Below are 20,604 nucleotides of genomic sequence, written 5' to 3' on the forward strand. Positions count from 1 at the left end.
TTGGCACCTCATAGCTAGGTTCGCATCTGTGAACAATGCTGATAATAATAGCAATAATGATAGCTACATTTGTAGCTTCTGTTCCAAGAGCTTTACATTAACTCAACCTCATAATAACGTGGAACCCAGGTAATATTTTTTCCTCATTTTGTAAGTCACAACAAACAAACAAACATAGGGAAGTTAAATAATTTGTTCAAGAACACATCGTTGGTAAGTGATGGGGCCAAAATGTAAAGCCAGGCAGTGTGGCTTTGGAGCCCCTGTCCTCACCCATGAAGCTTCTATGAAGGGACATGCCTGTGATGTCCCCTCAAGAATCCTATGATTTAATGCCAACAAGGTAGGAGGAGGTGCCTTTGGGAGGGTCTTCTTGAGTGAATGGGAGAAGTGCTCTTATAAATAGGCCTAAGACCTCTCAGTGCACCCATGGGAGAGAGAGCAAGAAGGTTCTGTGAATGGGAAGTACACCTCACCACTGAGTTAGGTGGTGCCTTGATGACTTCCCAGCTTCCAGAACTTCTTAATTTCTCATGGTCCTCACCCCACCATGTAAACATTTTGTTACAGCAGGTTGAACAGACCAAGAAAGCACTTGATGTGGAATTTAACTCAGATTGCCACACAGACTATATCCAGAACCCTTTGTGATATGCTGTAGCATTATATTTAGCATCAAGAGGAAGGCTCCTCTTCTGAATTATAGCCAAGAAGCCTCTTCATTCAAGGATCATTGACCTTTAAAAGTCAACACAATTTCCCAGACAAGTTTTGACAAGCCTAACATAGCTCTCTTTCTCTCTCTCCTTTGAGTAATACAGAAAGTTACAACGTACAATTCTCCAAAATTACTTCACACTTAAAGTAACAACTTGGGAAGGGAAAATAAATTAGGAATCCCAGATATCACACACACCTCTTTACTCATGCATTCCTGAAACTGAATTCTGAAATGCCAATGGGACCTTTCCTTTAGGAAGTCTCCCAGGAAATTCACATTACCTAGGACAAATCTGAACCCATCACTTTCTCTATAAACCTGCATATATATTCCCCCCCACCCCCGGATCCTGGGGCTTTAACTCTGGGCCTGAGCATTGTCTCTGAGCTTCTTTTGCTCAAGGCAAGCACTCCACCACTTGAACCACAGTGCCACTTCCAGCTTTTTTGATGAGTTTTATTGGAAATAAGAGTCTCAACAGACTTTCCTGCCCAGGCTGGCTTGGAACCTCAGTCCTCAGATCTCAGTCTCCCAAGTAGCTAATCGCAGGCATGAGCCACCAGCGCCCAGCTCTTTTTATATGTTTATATGTTTATATGTTTATTTTTAACAGAAACCTGGGCAGTGCCTTTCTCTCTAGCAAGGCTTTTCACCTTCTCTGCTATGTCTTGGTAATGTCCCTATTTCTCATTTATCCTGACACTGCTCTGGCCTGGTCACTGCAAGTCTTCATCTGGATTTCTGGTAACCACTCTCTACTCTCTCTGCCACTCATCTTGACTGATTTATTCACCAAACTGCAGGCTACAGAATCTTCCAAAATTATAAGTCTTACGTTACTCTCTTATTCACAATGCTTCCATTTAATATCTCAATTCAGTATCCTTAATTTCTTGAGATAAATTCCAAAGGTCTTAGCATAATGCACAAGGCCTTGTGTGGGCTGACTCTTCTGATACTTCTCCAAAGTTCCCATACTCTAGGATTTTAACACACCCATCATCAATCTCCTCCCTCTTAACCAACTCCCCATTCGCTTTGTTTATATTTGTATTATTAGTCTCTTTTTTTCATCTCTGGGAAAAGAGATCTCTTTGTAGATCTCTGTTAGCCATGTTCTTTTCAAATAGCTATAAGCATATTTAATAGTAACTGACTAGCTGTATTCTCTCTTGGATTTTAAGCCTAATGGCCAGGCTTTTTTCCCCCATAATAATAATACTAATATTTCACAAGGTTCCTAGCTCATAGTTCTTCAATAAATATTTATTGGGTAATAAAGGATGAGCTAATATTACTTGGGAATCATTATAAAACATTTCCATATTCTGGAAAATGTAAAATTCTATTTATTAGCATCAAGGGAACCTATTGAAGGGCTTTAATTAGAGAAAAGCCTTGGTTTGACTTTGCACGTAAAATGCACTAGCAGATTCAAGGCAAAGGCAATAATCCAGGTCAGAAATGAGTCATAATTACATTTTCATAACCCATCTGAAAGAACTAGATACTTGCTATGAAAAAAATGAGTGAGATTATGTATAACTACAAGATTTTGCACAAAGTAGGCAATTTCTTATGACATTTAATGACCCAAAGACAGTCAGGAGTAGGTTTGGGAATGGGTAAAAAATGGATTTGGCTATGAACATATTAATGTTTAGGTATCTATTAAATATCTCAGTGAAATGGTAAGTGGGTAGTTTTATATGCTATGTGGTCAGGATTTAGGAAAGTCTCTCATGGCTAAGAGTACCATACACGAAGTCTTGATCAAATTCAAGGGAGTTCTCTATTCTTTCCTTTCTGAGGCTCTTTTGTTGTGAATAGCTGTTAAAGTAAGTCAAGTTCATTTTCTGCACTGATTAGCATACATGAGATTGTTTTCCCTTTGATGGCATGTTAAGAAAACTAAAAACATAGATTTCAAATTTCACATTCAAATCAACATTGAGCCTCTCTTACCCTCCTAGGGAAAATCCTTGCTAGACATAGCATAAACTTCCTTTCATATGGTGGGAATGTATAGTCATAGAGACATAATCATAAACTATATGAGGGGTTCTTAAAGAAATTAAAAATAGAACTACTTACTATATACCAGTAATTCTTTTCAGTACATAATCTAAGGTGAAATCATTTAACGAAGATATATGTTTCCACGTGCACCATAGCATAGCTCACAACAGGTAAAACAATTTGAATGTTGATCAACAATCAAACTGACCAAGAGATACACATGTACATATGTGTGTGCTCACACATGACACACAAACAAAATGGAACACATTGTTCCAATTTGAAAACAGACATGCTGCCATTTGCCACAATATAGGCAGATCTGAAAGACATTATGCCCAGTGAAATAAGCTAGGCATAGAAAGCAAAGTACTGCATGATCTAACCTATACATGCAACTAAAACAAAAAGACAAAAAAGAGAAAATAAAATGTTAGTTATGAGATGATTAAATATTGAATTTACCAGTTTATTTTCTAAATCTTTTGAAAATATTTTGTTTTTCTCTTTGATTCTGTTTGTGAGCTGTACTATATTCCCAACTTTGTTCCATTAGGATCTGATAAGATACAAGAAATTATTTCATTAAAAAATGTGTTGACGGGCTGGGAAGGTGGCTCAGTGGTAGAGTGCTTGCCTTGTATGCCTGAGGCCCTGGGTTCGATTCCTCAGCACCCTATAAGCAAAAAGAAAAAAGCCAGAAGTGGTGCTGTGGCTCAAGTGGTAGAGCGCTAGCCTTGAGCTGAAGAGCTGAGGGACAGCACCCAGGCTCAGAGTTAAGGCCCCACGACTGGACCCCAAAAAAATGTGTTGACTTGTTTTATGGCCCAAAGTATGTTCTATTTTGGATTAAGTTCCATGGGCTTCTAAAAGCAATGTGTATTTTGAAATTGCTAGATAGAATATTCTGTAGATGTCTGTTATCAGTTTACTCCATGATGCAGCTTAGCTATGAAGTTTGATTTTTTTGGAGGGTGAGGAGGGTCTGGATGAACTATTGATTTGAGTAGGGCATTGAACTCAACCATTATTATTGTATCTGCACCTAGCTGTACCTTTACGTCCAATTGTGTTTATGACACTGAATATACAGAAGTTTGATGTATATATATTTACATTTGTTATATCTTCTTGATAGATTATTCCCTTAATACACAGTGACCTTCTTTATCTAATTCTTTTATCTAATTGTCAGATAAGATAAGTACTTCTCTTGTTTCAGCCTCCATTTGTTTAGTACATCATTTACTCAGTACATCACTCCTGTCCTTTCACTTTCAGTCCATTTGTGTCTGCCAGTGACCTGATTTCTTGCAGATAACAAGCAACTGAATATTGCTATCTGGTAATTCCTGTAATTTTATTGGCTTTCCAGTTATTCAAATACTTTCTCTTTCTACCTTCATCCTAAGAGTTTGTTAGTGCTGAGTTGAAAATGGTTCTTTGCTAATTTTCATTTGTTAACCTATTTTTGTGAAATTTATGTGCTCCTGAGAGATCACATTTTTTTACTATCTTCTTTATCTGTATATAAGATTTCTTTCAAAGCTGGTTCAATATACACAAATCAATTAATATAATTCATCATATCAACAAGAGCAAGGATAAAAACCACATGATTATCTCAATAGATGCAGAAAAAGCATTTGACAAGATCCAACACCCCTTTATGATGAAAGCTCTGGAAAAACTAGGAATCCATGGAACATTCCTCAATATAATGAAGGCTGTGTATGACAAACCTACAGCCAGCATATTACTTAATGCTGAAAAGTTAAAGCCATTTTGTCTAAATTCAGGAATGAGACAAGGATATCCACTCTCTCCACTCCTCTTCAAATTAGTATTAGAATGACTAGCTACAGCAATAAGATGCAAACATAAAGGGTATCCAAATAGGGAAAGAGGAAGTAAAACTCTTCCTCTTTGCAGATGACATTATCTTGTACTTAAAGAACCCCATGGATTCCACTCCCAAGTTACTTGACCTGATCTAAAACTTTGGGAAAGTAGCAGGATATAAGATTAACCCTCAGAAATCAATGGCTTTTCTGTATGCCAACAATGAGAAAAGTGTAGCTGAAATTAGGAAAGCAACCCCTTTTTGTAATAGCTCCACAAAAAATAAAATACCTAGGAGTTAACTAAAGAGGTGAAGGATCTCTATGATGAAACTTTAAAAACCTGAAAAAGGAAATTAAAGCAGAACTAAGGAAGTGGAAAAGCCTCCCATGCTCCGGGATTGGGAAGATTAACATCAAGAAACGGCAATACTGGCAAAGGCTATATACAAATTCAATAAAATATCTGTCAATATCCCAACCTCATTCTTCAATGAAAAAGAAGAAGCAATCCAAAAATTAATATGGAACAATAAAAGACCCCACATAGCAAAAACAATCCTTAGCAGAAAGAACAGTACTGGAGGAATATCAATACTAAATTTCAAACTCTACTACAAAGCTATAGTAATAAAAACAGTTTGGTACTGGCACATGAACAGACCTGAGGACCAATGGAATAGGACTGAAGACCCAGAAATGAACCCACAGACCTATAGCCACCTAATCTTTGACAAGGGAGCTTAAAAAAATAGAATGGAAGCCAGCCAGCCTTTTCAGTAAATGGTGCTGGTAAAGTTGTTTAAACACCTGTAGAAAACTAAAGCTAGATCTGTATTTATCACCATGCACCAGAATCAACTCCAAATGGATTAAAGACCTCAAAATAAAAGCAGACACTCTGAAAACATTACAGGATGGAATAGGAGAAAGCATAGGGCTCCTTAGCACAGGTGAAATTTTCTTAATAGAGACCCAGAAACACAACAAATCAAAGAAATATTGGACAAATGGCATTGCATGAAATTGCAGAGCTTCTGCATGGCAAAGGACATAGCTAGCAAGATCAATAGAGAGCCCACAGAATGGGAGAAGATCTTCACTAGCCATACAACAGACAAGGGTCTCATATCTAAAATATACTTGGAACTCAAAAAATTAAATTCCCCAACAACAAATCTTCAAAGAAACAACATCCCAATAAATTAGTGGGCTAAAGACTAAAGAGAAACTTCTCTAAAAAGGAAGTAAGACTGGCCAATAGACACATGAAGAAATGCTCAACCTCTCTAGCCATAAAAGAAATGCAAATCAAAACAACATTGAGATTCCACCTCACCCCAGTTAGAATGGCTATAATCAGGAAATCTATTAACAACAGATGCTGGAAGGGATGTGGACAGAAGGGAACCTTACTGCATTGTTGGTGGGAGTATAAACTTGTTCAACCACTTTGGAAAGCAGTATGGAGTTCCCGCAAAAAACTCCACATAGAGCTCCCCTATGACCCAGCAATCCCACTTTTGGGCATTTACCCAAATGATCACAAACAAGACCATACTAAAGCTACCAGCACAACTATGTTTATTGCAGCATTATTTACCATAGCTAAGATATGGAACCAATCCAGATGCCCCTCACTAGATGAATGGATCAAGAAAATGTGGTGTATATATATATATATATATATATATATATATATATATATATATATATATATATATATATACATATATATATACACACATATATATATGTGTGTATATATATATACATATATACATATATACATATATATATATATGTGTATATATATATATATATATATATATATATATATATACACACACACAATGGAATTCTATGCCTCCATCAGAAAGAATGACATTGCCCCATTTGTTAGGAAATGGAAAGACTTGGAAAAAATTATATTAAGTGAAGTAAGCCAGGCCCAAAGAAACATAGGCCCCATGGTTTCCCTTATTTTCAATAACTAGTATATGTCTGAGACAAGCAGAAAAGGTCAGATAAGTTAATGTTAGGCAAAATGAACCCCAAGATAAGTATTCAAATGTTTTTTCTTTCATGTGATTATTTCTAACATATTCATAAGATGATTTCTTTGCTGCTTTGTATGTCCCTCCCCCACAATAATAACCCCTGCTTTCATGTATTTGATGTTGGTATAATTTGTGGAGGGGAAAGGAAAAAACAAATCGTTTAAATAGGGATACAGGTGGACCCACTGCAACAATGAGATGTTCAGGTCATTATGTTGAAAAACAAACTTTACAACTTTGGTGATAGGAGGGAAGACGGGAAGGGATAGAAAGGGGGGAAAAAGAAGAAGAAATCTTGCCCATGTAATTGTAACCCCTCTGTATAGTATTTTCACAATTTAATAAAATAAAAAGAAGAAGAAAAAAATGAAATCTAATAACACATGCTGGAGGGGATGTGGCCAAAAGGGAACCCTACTGCATTGTTGGTGGGAGTATAAACTTGTTCAACCACTTTGGAAAATAGTATGGAGGTTCCTCAAAAGACTCCACATAGAGCTCCCCTATGGCACAGCAATCCCACTTTTGGGCATTTACCCAAACGATCACAAACAAGGCCACACTAAAGCTACCAGCACAACTATGTTTATTGTAGCATTATTCATCATAGCTAAGCTATAGAACCAACACAGATGTTCCTCAGTAGATGAATGGATCAAAAAAATGGGGTACATATATATATATATCAATGTATGTGTATATATGCGTGTGTGTGTATATATATATATATATATATATATATATGTATATAAAATGGAATTCTATGCCTCCATCAAAAGAACAACATTGCCCCATTTGTTAGGAAATGGAAAGACTTGGAAAAAATTATATTAAGTGAAGTAAACCAGGCCCAAAGAAACCTAGGTCCCATGGTTTCCCTTATTTGCAATAACTAGTACATGTCTAGAACAAGCAGTAAAGGTCAAAAGCTATGTACATATGACCATATGAGATGATGTTAAGTGAAATGAACCCCAAGACAGGAATGCTGGTATAGTGGATATGACTTGCCTTAGTTTGTGCTCATCTTGGAAGGTGTTTATTTCTTTATCAACGTTTAAAAGAAGACTTCGAGATATAGTAATTTTGGTTATATTATTATTATTCTCAGGTCTTGAAGTATTATCATTCCATGTTCTCCTGGCTTTTAGGTGTTAAGCAGTCCTACAGAATTTGTGGTCTTTGATTTTATATGTAATGTTAGTATTTGTCTCTTGTAGCTTTCAATATTCTTTATTTTGTAGTCTTAGCATTTTAACCATAATGTAATATGGAGAAATTCTTTTTCTAGTTCTATCTATTTGAAGTCTAAATGCCTTTTTAAATTTGGAAGACAATCCATATAGCCCCTGAAGTTAGGGGGAATTTTTGCATTCAGTTTCTATGCCTGTGATTTAAAACTCAGCATCTTCTACCTCATGAATTCTTAGGTATAGTCTCTTGATCATGTACTAGAGTTCTTGAAAGTACTGGTCATGTATGTTTTTTTCTTTATTGCTCAGTGCAAACTTTTTATCCTTATCAATTCCTCATAGTCTTTCTTCTGCTTGATTTAGTCTACTGAAGATACTTTCCATTGTGTTATTTTTCATTTCCAATATTTCTTTTTTGCTGTTGTTGGTTTTCAGAATCTCAATCTCCTCATTGAATTTCTCACCAACTTGATTTTCTCATCCAGCTCTTTCTTCCTTCCTTCCTTCCTTCCTGACTTCCTTACTTGATTTATCAAGCTGAATTTTCCTGGCCATCTGTCATTTTTTAAACTAGATTTTTGATCCCTTCCTTTTTTTCCTTCATTCCTTTCTGGGGTTTGAATCCAGAGCCTTAAGCTTGCTATACAGGCACTCTACTAATTTGCTATAACCTAAAGCCCAACTTTTGAATTCTTTATCTGAGATTTCATCAATTTCAGTATCTTTAGATTTAGTTATTGAGGAGTTATGAGGAGTTGAGGAAGTCCACATTGCTTTAGATTGTCATATTTCCTGCATTTTTATTCTGCAGTTTGTACATCTGTCAGAATGGAGATCTTTTTTTTTTGGGGGGGGGGTCCAGTCGTGGGCCTGAACTCTGGGCCTGGGCACTGTCCCTCAGCTCTTCAGCTCAAGGCTAGAGCTCTACCACTTGAGCCACAGTGCCACTTCCGGCTTTTCTTTCTGCTTATGTGGTGCTGAGGAATCGAACCCAGGGCCTCATGCATGCAAGGCTCTACCACTGAGCCACCTTCCCAGCCCTGTAGATCTTTTTTTAATGAAGCTCTTTTTAGTAGGCAGCCTTCCCTTTGAGTTACAGGCCTGGTCATGCAGGCCTTGTAACTCAAGCACTTTGAATGTTGGGCAGTAGACTGAGAATTCAAGGCCACCATGGGCTACATAGTGAGTTGGAGGCCAGTCTGAACTAAAAAGTGATACCTTACAATGGAGGGAGGCCAGAAGGAGGAACAGAATAAGTGGGAACTGCCTACACTAAGCAAAAGGAAAGAAATGTAAATAATCACCTGATATGGAGGGAAAAAACTTGTATTGTCAAAGCTCATAGAATTCATGAACTGTATCGACCATGATAATGACAATTTGCCTTATGAAGGTTAAAATGTGTTTGTGACTTTAAGTATCACTATTCCACAATACTGTGAAATATGTGAAATTTATGTAATCACCTAATCTCAATTAAAGAAAAAAGTGAGAAAAGGGATGGGTAAGGAGCAATGGGTGACAATGTTGTCAGACACTGTGTATCATATACTGTTTTGTAGAATGAGAACTTCTTTGTACAACCACTTAAATAATAAAAAATAAATTATAAAAAAGTTATACCTTATCTGAAAACACCAAAAATAGGTATTTTAGATCCTAGTAAGATATCACACTAAGTATCTGTCTTAGCATTCTACTAAAAATGAGGACAGAAATACCTGGCTTTCTCCATCCCGGACATAGATCCTGGGGCAAGTTTCACACAGTAAAAAGAATGCAAGGTTTGGGTTGAGAGCTCTAGATTTGAACCAGCTGGAAACTATAATCTCAGGTAACATACTTGTCCTCTGCCTAAGTGGCCACTCTCAGGTTTACTGTGACAACTTTGTGGAAACGTACGTGGAGGTTCTGACACAATGGCTGACATTCGGGAATATGAAAGGTGATCTGATTAGGGCTTATGAAGCCAAGGAACTGCCTTCAAGAAGAATAACTTCTACTCTTGATGAAATAGTTTCTCAGATAACTAAGCAAGTAGCACCACCGAAAACCAGCAAAACAAAGCTACTGAGTCTAATATCGCCTAACTAACTTTGAAACATTGAAGAAGTCTCTCCTTTGACTATCTACATCTCAAATGGTCCCTCCTTGGGGAAAAGATAATACCTGAGGGAACCTTTCCATTCAATGTAAATAACTGAGAAAGTCAAGCACACTCTTCAGGAAACATTTGAAAAAATCCTCGGCTTCTGCACATGGGCACCACAACAGCTGACAGACCTTTCACCACACCAAGAAAGGTCAGAAACCGTATCTCATAAAGAAATGACCAGCAGTCATTTAATTTACTGGCATATATTTAAACTATTTCAATAGCAAAGTGTAGGAAGGCTGACTACGCCATTCACGTGTTGTGGAGGCAGAGTGTACGGTAGGAACTGCGGACTCATGAATGAGGGTATATGCAAGGAAGGAGAAAGGCAAAGGGAGGTGTGTGTATATACATGCATGCACATATACGTAACTGATTTCATTAGAAATCAACATAATATAAACAATTTTAAAAAGTGCCAGGGAAAGCAGCTTATTAAGCAAAAACATTTTGAGGCATTAATGATATCCAACCACTTCACCTAAAAAAAAAGTTAAGTCTTCAATATAAGTATACAAGTTGAGTAAACTTTTGATTCATTCATGTATTAATTTTAAGGTATTGCCAGAGGAACTTCTATATTCTATTTGTGTGTGTGCATGCACACATACACCATTACTGGAGCTCGAATCAACTCAAGCTCTCACTCAATGAACTACGCATTGGCTTTCATGTATTGAATGCCTTCCATTGCCATACCTTGTACAAGTTTCTGGGGACTGGTTCAGAATATCTGCCGAGTATCTTACTTTTCCACAGTTACAGGGAGGGTACCTGCCAACCAACATCCTCCTCCCATTAACCGTGCTTCCCCAAAGGCACTAAAAGTCTAAGGAATCAAGTTTGCTCACCACATCCTTATAAGGCTAACACACTAGCTTGTACATTTCAAAGATGGTTGCCTGGCCAAATATGAACATAATGCTGAATAAAGTCATATTCCATATAAAACATTCCTTACTTTCTGTCTTTGTCTTTCATTCTGCCTTTCTGGTTTTCTGCCTGCCTATCTGCATTTCCTTCTTTCCTTCCTTTTGGCTAGCTTCTACGACATGAAAAGTCAGAGGTACATTACCGTGTTCTCGAAGTCACATAGGTCATAAATGCTCTGCTTAAAAACTTTACAGAATTCCATAAGTTCTTCACTCATCTTCCAGATTTGTTCATTTAAAATTGTTCCCTTGGCACCACCAAATTCCAGTCGCTCCAGCTTCTCAAACTCCAATATGGTGACAAATATATCCTTTGTAAAATATACAAAAAAAATGGTAAAATATACCTTTGTATTATCATGAGCAGGAAGACTTAAAAGAACATTTTTAAACATTCAAAATTGGTCAGTAGGTTTTTCCATGACAGAGAATAAAAGACCATTAACTGAACACAGTAATTGCTCATTTTTAAGTTCACACTCTTCATTTTCAAGTGTACTGAAAAGAAGTATTTCACTGTCTAGGCCAAATTTACTAGAGACATGACTCCTCTAATGGTATATGCAAAAGCTGTATTTTCAGCTGCCTATGCTTTGAGTTGGATCAATGTCCTCATCTAAAAGGAACTGAAAAGTTGTCAGGATAGAGATGTAATAATTGCCCTTAGCATTGCCCATTCAGCATTCCAGCTGAATAAGTGACAATAAGAAAACAAATCTTGAAGTGGAATTCAACAAATCAGTAATAAAATCCAAAATTGCTAAGGAGCTTTGCAAAGAAGGCAGTGTTATTAGTTAAAAACCACACACAGACACACACACAAGCATATGTGCTTATTCATTCAATTTTCAGTTTTAGGTAGGTATTGTTAAAAATTACCCAAAACATGTATTTCCAGACCCTTTCATCTTATAGTGTTAAGAAATGTTATGTACCAGTCCTGGGCCTTGAACTCAGGGCCTAAATGCTGTCCCTAAGAGTTTTGTTTTTGTTGTTTTGTTTTTTTGTTTTGCTCAAGGCTAGCACTCTACCACTTGAGCCCTAGCTCTATTTCCAGCTTTTTTTTTAGGTGCTTAATTGGAGATAGGAGTCTCAAAGACTTTTCTTCCTGGGCTGACTATGAACCATGATCCTCAGATCTCGGCCTCCTGAGTAGCTAGGATTACAGGTGTGAGCCACCAGTGCCTGGCATATAAGTAGTATTAATATTTTGTTGAATGTATTTTTATATTATACTACTTATGTACTATATGTATATATTTTTATTTATATGCTAAAAGATAGTTGGAAAGCCAGCCATGGTGGCACATACCTGTAATATCAGTACTTGATAAGCATGGCAACATTGGGCAACATTGCAATATTCTTTCTCAAACAAAAAAAAACTGTATGCTATTTAGAAATTATCATGTAGGTTTTCAGGTATGTTCAGGTATGTGGGTTTTCTAAGATGTTCATATATTTCCTCTTAAATATTTAAGGAAAAAAATCATAGCCATGTAAAAATCATGTAAGCCATGACTCACTACTAGAAACCTACTTGAACTCAGTGTAATGTTAGGATCAAAAATGAATTTAAAACAAAGCCAAGTAAAAGCTTTTCAAACCAGTTTTTTGGGCTGGGAAGGTGGTTCAGTGGTAAAGCGCTTGCCTTGCATGCATGAGGCCCTGGGTTCAATTCCTCAGCACCACATAAACAAAAAGAAAAAAGCTGGAAGTGGCGCTGTAGCTCAAGTGGTAGAGCACTAGCCTTGAGCTGAAGAGCTGAGGGACAGCAGCCAAGCCCAGAGTTCAGGCCCCTAGACCAAGCAAAAAAAAAAAAAAAAAAAAAAAAAAAAAAAAAAAAAAAACAGTTTTCTATCTTTGTAGCACTGGTTATGAGTTCCTAATAAGATCACTAAGAATGAGACCTCCCTCCCTCACATGGAGTTCACTTTTCCATAGTCATGCAAAAAGCTACTGGCTTGTGTGTTCCAGTACTGGGGCTTGAACTCAGGACTTTGGAATCTTGCTTGGCTTTTCTATTCAAGTACTCTATCACTTGAACCACTCTTCCACTTCTAGCTTTTTGTGGCTAATTAGAGATGACAGACTCTCAGATTTATTCCTAGGCTAGCTTTGAACTGCTATCCTCAGATCTCAGTCTCCTGCGTAGCTAGAATTACAGGAATGAACCAGTGGTACCCATTTCATCTACAGTTTTTTTGGTCCCCACCCACAAAAACAAAAATCAATCAATTAATACCTCTATTTTTATTAAGCGGTCAAGAAACTTGTCAAATCTGCAGAACACCAGAGAAGACTGAAAATCCCAAGGTCTCAGTTCTGTATTTCCCATGAAATAGCTTGCCAATAATTTTTTATATTTAAAAAAAGAATTTTTGAAAGTCTTTAAGATGTTAATGGCCACCTGCACCTTTTCCAGTGAGTCTTCGATTTCTCCCTTTAAAAGGTCCTCTGGTGACAGGTAAGCCACTGCCTAGGAGACAATAAAAAGAAATGACAATCCAATTCATATTTAATAGTTTCAGACTGGAGCTATGCATTTCAATAATCATTTTAATGGACAATATCTAGAATTGGGCCAGTGATGTTGTGAGATAGAAAGCAAAATTTCTAGAAACTCAGGCAGATAGAATTTAATGATGTCTCTTTATATACGTTAGTATAATATACAACAGTTTTGACTTTTTCTGGATTTATGTATTCTGGACTGTTTCTGGATTTATGTTTTCTAGCAATGACTAAATTTTTGCTACACCTCATACATTTGACAACTGTGGGATCTGAATCCACATGGGTATTCTTGCCAGCAAATATTCTGTATTCACTTTTTCATATAAAGAAATACACAAGCTATAGAGGAGTAATCTATCAAAATGTGACTTTTCAGAACATGGCCAATTACCTAGTAGTAGGGGATCACTTACAAAAGCGAGAAAGAACTGATTAGGTTGGTATACCACTGGAAATTCTTTAGGGATAGCAAAACTCTCCTCTGCAGGCTTAAGCATCATTGTAGGATATATAGCCAGCTGAATGATGCCACATGAACATGTTTTGAAAGAGGAAAAGAAAAGGAGAGGATAAAAAAGACAGAGCTAGCAGGCCCATGGAACACTAAGCACTGGCTCACAGGACCACTATCTAGGTCCCTCCTCCATGGTGGGACCATTCTATTTGTTATTCAGAAACCCCAAGAACCTTACAGAGCCACATATTCTAAAGGTTCTTTGGTATGCTACATTTTTAATGCATCTTAATTTCATTATTTCCCACGCAATCTGGAAAGAAAAGTAATCTTTCACAAAGGCTGATGACATTCTACACAGAATTGCCCATAATCCCACTGCAGTTTGTATTGTAGAGCGGTTTATACTTTGGTTCGGTATATTGGTATAGTATATTCTGTACACACACGGACTGTTCTCTGACATGTAGGAAACTAAAATCTGTGTAGATAACTCAACTGCCTTTCCTGTTACCTAGTTACCTAAAGTGACACCACTGGGACAAGTCATCCCTTAATTCCCCCTGTACCTATTGGCTGGCCCTCACACAGCTTAGACCATCACTGCCAATTAACTCCATGTTCATACAGTCCACTGTTAGCAAGACCCCCAAAGACAAAGTGATGACACTCAATATCTTAAATGACAAACCCTCAAGCCTATCTCCTTACACTAAGCAACAGAAGATGTGAAAGAATATCACCGGAGTCAAGAGACATGGCCATAATTAGGCCAGGTGTCACTAATTGCTTTTGTGATATTAGATAAGTTGTCACAGAGGATCTATTTCCTTTATCTGTAAAATGAAGAAATTGAATTAGGAGAAGCTCATGATGTCTTTTAGATCCTAAGCGTTGAATTCCTTTTTCATGATCTCCCACATACCCTTGCAGCACACCCAACCACACTAGCTCTATTACCTTATAGCTAATGGTATCAGCATGAACAAACAAAAAGCCACTGGATTTAGAATGAACTGGTCCCACTTAAAAGATCTTAGAAACAAAAACACAGTCAAGCTTTCATGTCTACTTACTGATTCTTTTGTGTGTATATGCCTGTACTGGGGCTTGAACTTAGGGTGCTGTCCCTTAGCTTTTTCACTAAAGGCTGGCTCTCTATACTGCTTGAGCAACAGCTACATTTCTGGCTTTTTGGTGATTATTGGGAGATAAGATTCTCATGGACTTTCTTGCCAGGCTAGCTTCAAACTGTGATCCTCAGGTCTCATACTTCTGAGTAGCGAGGATTATATGAGTGGGTTACCTGTATCTGGCTTATCTATTAGTTCTGTATGCATGAATTCAATGATTCATTGATTAAACACATTTAAAAATTTTGTACCTTTGCCGGGCACCGGTGGCTCACGCCTGTAATCCTAAGTACTCTGGAGGCTGAGATCTGAGGATCACAGTTCAAAGCCACCCCAGGCAGGAAAGTCCGTGAGACGCTTATCTCCAATAAAAACACTAGAAAACCGGAAGTGGCACTGTGGCTCAAGCAGTAGAGCACTCGCCTTGAGCTTAAGTGTGCAGGGACAGCACTCAAGCCCAGAGTTCAAGCCCCACACTGAACAAAAAAAAAAAAAAAAATTGTACCTTTACTTAACATATAGATATTCTGTTGTAATTTCCTCAGCAATTCACTATAGCAACTACTTATGGTATTTTTACATTGAACTAGGTACTATGAAGCAATATAGCAATGCGTTAAAATACATAGAATGGGCTGGGATCTGGTGACTCACACTTGTAAGGGCTGGGATCTGGTGACTCACACTTGTAATCTTAGCTACTCAGGAGGCTGAGATCTAAGGATGGAGATTTGAAGCCAGCTTGGGTAGGAATGTCCATGACATTCTTATCTCCAATTAACCTCCAAAACCTGGAAGTGGAGCTGTGGCTCAAGTGATAGAGCATCACCCTGGCATGAAAAAGCTAAGGAAGAATGCCCTAGTCCTGAGTTCAAGTCTCAGAAACAGTACAAAAATAAACAGGATAATATGCATAGATTTTTATAAACAAAATTAACTGTTTCAAACAAGGAATTTGACCATCTGTGGAGTCTGGTCACTATGAGCGGTCGGTCCTGCAGCCCACCAACCCTTAGATACTAGGGTACAACTCTACAGCTAATCAACTTATTAATAAACCAATTAATTGTCAGCCAATTTATCAATGATGTTATGCTACTTGGATACTTAGCTCCTTTTCTATTTTATGTTTTGTGGATTCTTATTTTTACTCAATTCTGACATATTCTGCAAACTTTACTGCTTAGACTTTACTTCTTTCTTACCAGGGATCTGGAGGGGACAATTTCTATAACAGAGATACTAAAAGCATAGAACAGAGAGGATGGCAGGCTTTACAGGACAATGTTGCACAGTGACCAGGATATGGAGTCAAGGCAGGACATTAAGACCCATTACCTACCTTTGTGTCATCATGTCAAGTGACCAGACATTTCTTTTTTTTTTTTTTTTTTTTGGGTCCGGTTGTGGGGCCTGAACTCTGGGCCTGGGCACTGTCCCTCAGCTCTTCAGCTCAAGGCTAGCGCTCTACCACTTGAGCCACAGTGCCACTTCCGGCTTTTTTCTTTTTGCTTATGTGGTACTGAAGAATCGAACCCAGGGCCTCAGGCATGCAAGGCAAGCGCTCTACCACTGAGCCACCTTCCCAGCCCCAGACATTTCTTATATGGCTGATCTAAATGGCAATAATAATGGCCACTACAGCAACTAAAGAGAAACACATTTATTCCCATTGAACTAACTGGTTCCTCATGACTAAATACCCAGTCATAGGGTTAGGCATGCTATGAGTAAAGCAGATCAGGAATAACACAAACACTGAACACTGTGGTCACATGGACATACCTGATACATCTGAAGGTGTACTTACAGCCCTAGCAACCATGTGGGCAGCACCTGGTCCACCTAAAGGTGCACCTGTAACCCCTACCACCTGGGCAGCAAATGGTGTGGCAACTATGTTTGACTCTCCAGAGGAGGCTGGAATGCTGGCATTTAAATGAAATCTCTCCAATTTCAGCATCACTGCTAATTTTCTAAATAAAATATTACTGTGCAAATTAAAAACACTGAATGGATCTGTAGATCAAATGGAATTGATAAAATGTCAGCTTGTGGCCTTTAATATGTAACATAGATTTATGAACTCCAGTATATAACAGGTCAAACAATACTTAATTTTCATTAAAAACAGGCCAAATAAATTCATGAAAACAAAGCACAGGAAGATCAAAGAAACAGTTATGAAATGTATATAAAATGTGTGATCATGCCAGTGCCAGGCCAGCTTGGGCCACAGATGAGACTCTGCCTTAAAAAACAAACCATAACAAACGAAACAGAAACAGAATTGTTATCACTATTACCCAATGAAGGAGCTCGAGTCTCTAAAATGTGATAATGTTCAAAACAAGCAGATAATAATGAAACTTTTTATAGAAATATAATTGACATGTTTTAGAAAAAAATCGTAAATTAAAAAAAAGTCACCCAGAGCCATGAAAATGTTATAACCTTTGATCAACATCAGAAATAGCCCAATTATCCAAATTTGTATCATTTTTCTATATGCAGTTATAAGAGAGAAGGCTAGGGGGGAAAAAAACTAAATATCCCATAATGACAAAACTCCTTTTAAGAAGCTAACAAAATTGTAGGTATGATAAAGTAAATCAGGACACCAAAGTTTTAGGAGAAGCTAAAAAACAATGCTGAGTTATAGAACTTCAGGGGTATTTCCATTGCTACAAATGTTATACAATGGTAATATTTTATAAGTATCATTAGCATAACACATATATCATAATTTGAATAAACACATCATAAATATGGAGTGTAGTATAATGAGCAAGAACTTAAATCATTAGTTAGGTAATCATGGAGAAGTTATTTCGTCCTGTCAGGGCTTCAGTCTAATTATTAACTGGAGCTACTAATAGTGTCTATATTAAAACTGTGCTATGAAGGTTTACTTGTATTTACTTTTTTAAAAAATTTTTTGTAGCCCAGCCTAGCTTCCAAATGAAGATCTTTCTGCTTCAGTCTCCCAAGTAGTGAGGATTACAGGTATGTACACCATGTCCAATGCTATATGGATCTAATATATTTTGTAAAGGGCTTCAAAAAGTTCCCTGCAAAATAATAAGCAGTAGGCAGTGTTATATTAAACACAGCCAACAAACATGTGAGGATGGGGACTTAAGTCTTTAAGGAATCCAGATATGAAAGTGTGTGTGTTGGTCCTTGGGCTTGATCTCAGGGCCTGGGTGATGTCCTTAAGTTTCTTTTGCTTCGCTTCCAGCTTTTTGATCGTTTATTAGAGATACATCTCTCAGACTATTCTTCTGGGGCTAGCTTTCAACCATGATCTTCAGATCTCAGCCTCCTGAGTAGCTAGGATTACTGGCATACACCACAAGGTGCCTGGTTCTCATTGCTAAGTTTTGATTCCTAATGTGTGAGGACAGATGTACTACAAAGTCCAAGATGTGCTACTTTGGAAAAATCAAGAAAATCAGGTCAATGAGACCTTTGGACAAAAGTCAAAGAGCTTGGTAGACTCTGGCTGTTGACATAGAAATAGGAGCCAGGATACTATGTTTACAGGTGTAAAGGTAACCAGGACTTCTTTCAAGTCACCCATACCAAGGGAAGGCCGCTAATAGAGCTTTGCAGTAGAATGGTTTGGAGGAAGTGATAGTTGTATTTGTTGGCCCTGCAACAGGGACTCTACTAGTCTCCTGTGATGATTTACACCTCTGGGGCCTAAGGCACTTGGCTCAACAACATAGAAAAATTGAATTTGACACTAAAAGAACAGAAACAGAGGAGATGACAATAAATTATGACAAGGACCTGACCTGTTGCACATCCTGTTGATGGCTGCACTTAGCTGCGAAACCAATAGCTTGGCAAGAGAAGAGAAAGGAATTGACTTTTACTAAACTTCTGTTGAATGTGGGGTGCCACAGTGAGCATTTCCCTGTTATCTCTTCTGATCCTCACGATGGCCCCTAACTAGATATTATTCCCATTGACAAGTTCAAACTGAGGCTCAGGGGAATAATTTAAGTTCCCTTAAGTGGTTCAATCAGGATTATGGCTCGTCTGAGTCCAGAGATTTTATACATTCACTTCACTCTTCAGAAGCAGAGAGGGGGAAGAGGGCAACAAAGGGAAATGGATGGGGACAGAGGAAAAGGGGGAGAGACAGAGAAGTGGGGAGGGACAGAGAACAAACAAAACTCCAAAACTGAATTCACTTGCTGTCTCCAGAAGTTCTAAACTCCAATTCTGCAGCTCTCCTCTGGTCTGGCTTTCCCTCCTAACAGAGAAACTGAGCAAATATCACCTTTCAAATCTCAATTTAATTCATCTAATATTGAAATTGTTTTGTGCCCAAAGCAGTATGTTGAAGGCCTAAGCCCCCAAATGAGGCTAGCTGGATACAAGGTGATTAAAAGGTAGAGTTAAGGTTACATGATATTAAAAGAGCAGGGCCATTATCCAATAGGACTGTGTCTTTATAATAGCGAAGACTGCCCAGTGAGGACAACATAAGGAGGTAGCCAACTGCCTGTAAGACAGGAAGAGAGCCCTCAACTAAGTAAGCCCCTGCTCTTGCTCTGATGCAAACTTCAAGCTCCAGAAACTGTGGGAAAATGAATTGGTGTTTGAGGTATTTAATTATAACATACCAAATAGACTAAGACACACGCTAAGAATCTCGAAACCCTGTACAGGTGTCATAATCCTAGCTATTCAGGAGGCTGAGATCTGAGGATTACAGTTCAAAGCCAGCCCAGGCATGAAAGTCTATGAGAATATCATCTCAATTAACCACCAAAAAGCCAAAAGTGGAGCTATAGATCAAGTGGTAGCACACCAGCCTCGAGTGAAAAGGCTAAGGGACAGTGTCAAAGCCCTGAGTTCAAGTCTCAGTACTTACACAAACTTAATTAAATAAAATCCCTAGACTAGATAGAATCCAAATATCTTTCAGCTCTGGGATGTTATTGTGGACCCAGAAAAGATGACGTGTGGATGGAGGTAATCTAGGGTTTTTTGTTTTTGTACCACTCTTGGGGCTTAAACTTTGGGCCTAGGCACTGTCCCTGAGCTTTCTCACTTAATGGTAGCCACAGCTCCACTTCTGGCGTTTTTTTGATGGTTAGAGATAAGCCTCACAGACTTTCCTGCCCAGAATGGCTTCAAACCATGACCCTCAGCTCTCCAGCTTCCTATGTAGCTAGGATTACTGGTGTGAACCATCAACACCTGGCTTGTCCAGTTTTATTTTTTTAAGTAATGGAAGTTAGATAAGAAGAGATTAAAGATCAACAATGAATCTGAATTCTTTTTTTTTTTTTTTTGGTTGGTCATGGGGCTTGAACTCTGGAATCTGAATTCTTTCAAGATAACTCCAGCACTGTTTTTTTTTTTTCAAGGATAATTTCTTGGATAATTCTCTTAACTTCATTTTCCAAATGTCTTCCATGAGCAATGTTCCCATGCAAACCTGAGAAGGCTACAAAGAAGGTATGAGACAAAGCAGTCTTGTGGGGAAACTGCCTTAAATCTCCACATTTAATCTGTCTTTTAAACCTGTTTAAACAAAATCCAGCAACAACTTGTTCTTT

General features: G+C 37.9%; 1 protein-coding gene across 1 annotated transcript in view; it reads right to left on the bottom strand.

Annotated features, from left to right (window-relative positions):
* Window positions 1-20,604, bottom strand: part of Dnah11 (dynein axonemal heavy chain 11) — a 278,195-nt gene that overhangs the window by 244,727 nt on the left and 12,864 nt on the right. Inside the window, 2 exon segments of the mRNA XM_069996108.1 lie at window positions 11,065-11,232; window positions 13,167-13,400. Coding sequence (XP_069852209.1) covers window positions 11,065-11,232; window positions 13,167-13,400 — 402 coding nt within the window.

The sequence above is a fragment of the Dipodomys merriami genome, unplaced genomic scaffold, assembly GCF_024711535.1.
Source record: "Dipodomys merriami isolate MVZ:Mamm:240054 unplaced genomic scaffold, mDipMer1.0.p SCAF_5, whole genome shotgun sequence".
Taxonomy (NCBI): domain Eukaryota; kingdom Metazoa; phylum Chordata; class Mammalia; order Rodentia; family Heteromyidae; genus Dipodomys; species Dipodomys merriami.